Source organism: Macrobrachium rosenbergii, chromosome 59 (genome assembly GCF_040412425.1).
Source record: "Macrobrachium rosenbergii isolate ZJJX-2024 chromosome 59, ASM4041242v1, whole genome shotgun sequence".
In the NCBI taxonomy this organism is placed as follows: domain Eukaryota; kingdom Metazoa; phylum Arthropoda; class Malacostraca; order Decapoda; family Palaemonidae; genus Macrobrachium; species Macrobrachium rosenbergii.
In genome coordinates this window covers 4,260,208-4,265,207 of record NC_089799.1, presented here as the reverse complement: position 1 = coordinate 4,265,207, position 5,000 = coordinate 4,260,208, and the positions used below count along the sequence as shown (strand labels likewise).

The 5,000-nt window shown below is 37.9% G+C and overlaps 1 protein-coding gene across 1 annotated transcript in view; it reads left to right on the top strand.

The window, feature by feature from the left end:
• LOC136837557 (uncharacterized) overlaps positions 1–3,745 on the top strand; it is a 5,371-nt gene extending 1,626 nt beyond the window's left edge. The window contains exon 2 of the mRNA XM_067102410.1: positions 3,425–3,745. Within this exon, the coding sequence (XP_066958511.1) occupies positions 3,425–3,595 (171 nt within the window). The 3' untranslated portion in view covers positions 3,596–3,745. The remainder of the gene's footprint in view (positions 1–3,424) is intronic.
• The last annotated feature ends 1,255 nt before the right edge of the window (positions 3,746–5,000 follow it).

Genomic DNA, 5,000 nt, shown 5'->3' with positions numbered 1-5,000 from the left:
ACAAAAATACAGCCAACCTTTTGAAAGCTTAAACGAGCGCCGAGTAAATGCAAGTTCTGTCTGCGTGTGTGCGTCAGGGGCTGGACATGACGTCACGAATGAGCCTGCTGCATCTCGTCACGATTAGTTGCCTAATGCTTTCAATTTGATTAATGTTTATAAAGCGCTGTTCTCGCCACATGGAATTAAAAAGATGTGTTGAGGGGTTTAGGGCGAGCTGGCTTGGAGGTTTGGAAGCCCCGGGAACGGGGTGGATTGGTTGGGGAGGAGGGGGGGGAGGAGTATGCATTTACCTGTGGGTTGTGGTTGTGAATATGTTGGTAGGGAGTTAGCGAGCAAACTGAATAACTGTTTTATTTAGCCCGTCGAGTCGCTTAACCATGAATATAAATTCTGACGTAATTCATATCAATAAAAACAGCTAAGTTTTATTTATAAATCAAGTAATGAAGATAATTATTTTTATCCAAGAATGGTACCGCGCATTGTCTTAAGATATTTTCGGACTGAATACTGAAATATTCAGACCAGTTTTCATTGAAGGCTAAGCTGCTTATGAGGATCATTACCGTAAATATAACTTCCAACACGCCAGCAAGCTATCAGTGCATAACAGTATTTATTAAAATTCGTATTCAAGCAGTGCATGTCAGATTGAATTGTCTTATTCCATACAGGGACTTTTAGTAAAACGCAGTGCATATACATATCCACTTACGCAGTGCATATAGGCCTTCATGTCCACTTATGCAGTGCACATACATACATCACTGCCTAAGTGGACATGTCCACTTAGGCAGTGCACATAGATACATGTCCACTTAGGCGGTGCACATAGATACATGTCCACTTAGGCGGTGCACATAGATACATGTCCACTTAGGCGGTGCACATAGATACATGTCCACTTAGGCGGTGCACATAGATACATGTCCACTTAGGCGGTGCACATAGATACATGTCCACTTAGGCGGTGCACATGATACATGTCCCACTTAGGCGGTGCACATAGATACATGTCCACTTAGGCGGTGCACATAGGTACATGTCCACTTAGGCGGTGCACATAGGTACATGTCCACTTAGGCGGTGCACATAGGTACATGTCCACTTAGGCGGTGCACATAGGTACATGTCCACTTAGGGCGGTGCACATAGGTACATGTCCCTTAGGCGGTGCACATAGGTACATGTCCACTTAGGCGGTGCACATAGGTACATGTCCCTTAGGTGCACATAGGTACATGTCCACTTAGGCGGTGCACATAGGTACATGTCCACTTAGGCGGTGCACATAGGTACATGTCCACTTAGGCGGTGCACATAGGTACATGTCCACTTAGGCGGTGCACATAGGTACATGTCTATTAGGTACATAGGTACATGTCCCACTTAGGCGGTGCACATAGGTACATGTCCACTTAGGCGTACATGGTACATGTCCACTTAGGCGGTGCACATAGGTACATGTCCACTTAGGCGGTGCACATAGGTACATGTCCACTTAGGCGGTGCACATAGGTACATGTCCACTTAGGCGGTGCACATAGGTACATGTCCACTTAGGCGGTGCACATAGGTACATGTCCACTTAGGCGGTGCACATAGGTACATGTCCACTTAGGCGGTGCACATAGGTACATGTCCACTTAGGCGGTGCACATAGGTACATGTCCACTTAGCGTTGATTAAATAATCAATTTAATTTAAATTATGGACCTTATAGTAGCCAATTTAGTTATACTAGCTTAATAGTGGCGCTGGTTTAATATTAAATCTAGTTTAAAGATTATGGACAGTAGCCAATTTAGTTAGTATTCTAGCTTAAAAGTGGCACTGGTTAAGTATTAAGTATAGTTTAAAGATTATGGACAGTAGCCAATGAATTTAGAATTCTATCTCAAAAGTGGCACTGTTTGAATATTAAATCTAGTTTAAAGATTATGGACAGTAGTTAATTTAGTATTCTAGTTTAAAAATGAATATTTAATATGGTTTAAAGCCTATGGATAGACACCAATGAAGTTATTCTATCTCAAGTTGAATATTTGATATGGTTTAAAGACTATGGACAGAAGCCAATGAAGTTATTCTATCTCAAGTTGAATATTTAATATTGTTTAATGCCTATGGACAGAAGCCAATGAAATTGGTATTCTATCTCAAGTTGAATATTTAATATGGTTTAAAGCCTATGGACAGAAGCCAATGAAGTTATTCTATCTCAAATTGAACATTTAATATGGTTTAAAGCCTATGGACAGAAGCCAATGAAAATGGTATTCTATCTCAAGTTGAATATTTAATATGGTTTAAAGCCTATGGACAGAAGCCAAGGAAGTTATTCCATCTCAAGCCGAATATTTAATATGGTTTAAAACCTATGGAAAGAAGCCAATGAATTTAGAACTATCTCAAAAGTGGAACTGGTTGAATATATATTATAATTTAAAGATTATGGACTGTAGCCAATGAAGTTACTATCCTGGCTTGAAAGTGGAACTGGTTAAATATTAAATACAGTTTAAAGATCATGGACCATAAAGCAGCCAGTTTAGTTACTGTTCTAGCTTAAAAGTGGCGTTTGTGTAAAATATTAAGGATAGTTTAAAACTGCATAGTAGCCATTGATGTTTGTTCCCGTTATGTCGTAAAACAGGAATCTAAACTCTTGAAACTTTTTTTCCTTCCAGAGAATCTTTCACAAATCTAAACTCTTGAAACTTTTTTCCTTCCAGAGAATCTTTCACAAATCTAAACTCTTGAAACTTTTTTTTCCTTCCAGAGAACTTTCACAAATCTAAACTCTTGAAACTTTCTTTTTCCTTCCAGAGAACTTTCACAAATCTAAACTCTTGAAACTTTTTTTTCTTCCAGAGAACTTTCACAAATCTAAACTCTTGAAACTTTTTTTCCTTCCAGAGAATCGTTCACAAATCTAAACTCTTGAAACTTTTTTCCTTCCAGAGAATCGTTCACAAATCTAAACTCTTGAAACTTTTTTCCTTCCAGAGAATCTTTCACAAATCTAAACTCCTGAAACTTTTTTTTCTTCCAGAGAATCTTTCACAAATCTAAGCTCTTGAACCTTTTTTTTTTCTTCCAGAGAATCTTTCACAAATCTAAACTCTTGAAACTTTTTTTTTTCTTCTAGAGAATCTTTCACAAATATAAACTCTTGAAACTTTTTCCTTCCAGAGAATCTTTCACAAATCTAAACTACTGAAACTTTTTTTCCTTCCAGAGAATCTTTCACAAATCTAAACTCTTGAAACTTTTTTTCCTTCCAGAGAATCTTTCACAAATCTAAACTCTTGCAACTTTTTTCCTTCCAGAGAATCTTTCACAAATCTAAACTCTTGAAACTTTTTTCCTTCAAGAGTCTTTCACAAATCTAAACTCTTGAAGCTTTTTTTCCTTCCAGAGAGTCTTTCACGTTGGATCTCTGCCTGCCGACGTCGTCGAGAATTACAACGAGGACGTCCTACAGGATCTGATCTGCCCTTGCCCCATTCCTGTCCTGGGCTTCCTGTGCCCAATGTACGCCGGGAATCTGATCCTCGAAAGGTACAGAAAGCGGTGCGGAAGTGATTGAACCAACAGGACGAGAAAGGGGACACCCTAAATCTGGCACTGGACACTGATCGATATTTGTGACAATTCGTCAGCTAAATCATTCTTTTAAATGTTTTGGCTGATTTTAAAGTTGTAAGTTAATAGCAGCTTTGAATAAATTTTAATTTTCTACGGTTTTTTAAATTTTCATTGAAAATATTAAGATGTTCAGATTTTTTTTTATAAGTACCTGTTCCTACATCTTTTCATGATTAAATTTGTCAAAATGTATTCGGTTAGAATGTCCCGACTGTCAAGAATTCCTTGACAAAATTATGATGGTTGATTTAAAATACACAAAGAGAGAGAGAGAGAGAGAGAGAGAGAGAGAGAGAGAGAGAGAGAGAGAGAGAGAGAGAGAGAGAGTTTAGGCCAAAGGCCAAGCACTGGGACCAATGAGGTCATTCAGAGTTGGAAAGGAAATTGAGAGAGTAGTAAGGTTTGAAAGGTGTAACATGGAGGAAAACCTCTCAATTGCACTGTCATATAATTGTTACGAGAGGGTGGATAGCAAGATGGAAGAAATATGAATGGAGGTACAGTAAAAGGAATGACTATGGGTTGCAGCTAGGGGCCGAAGGGACGCTGCAAAAAAAATCTTGAGTAATGCCTACAGTGATTTAACTTCCTGAACTACTGCCAAAGGCTCGTTTTCAGAGTATTTGGATTATAAATAATTAATAATCTCTTAAAGCTGATGATTATCAGCCTAGTCTATAATGGCAGATTTGGGAAAACCAATCCACAGTTATGCATGGGTACACATATATTTAAAAACAAATCTCTACTGAGAGCTTTTGGAAATCTGTTCGTTTCCCCTTTGCAATCTGATTCCCCGAAGCTCTGTAGATATTTATTTAAAAATCTTCGTACCCATACATAACTGTGGATTTGTTTCTCCATTTCAAGACTCGTGCTACTGTGAGTATTTATCAATTGCAGATTTGTTAGTTGAGGAAAAATGTTAAAATCTTATTGACTTACAATATTGACATGCAATACCGTCCTATCAACCTCTTGCAACCGAGAACGTGGCTAGTATGCAGCAGCCTACATGAAAATTCCTAGTAGCTAGTTACTTGCTAGTACTAGTAGCTTGATTTGAAATCCCCAGTAATGGACTAGTTGCTAGGAACTAGTAGCTGACCTAACTGTATGGCTTTCGAGAATAAGAATTAGAGTTTGCTGAAGTAAAGACTCGAGGTATATAATTGTAGTTAACTTCTAGACTATTACTAGATAATTAACGAAAGTATTTGGGTGGGTTGGGCCTGAGGTACGTGAATAAAAAATATATATATATATATATAGAAGTTATTATAAAAACTGTAAACCATATAAGGGAAATTTAAATCTAACTCGATCTGACATTAGGAATTCATATT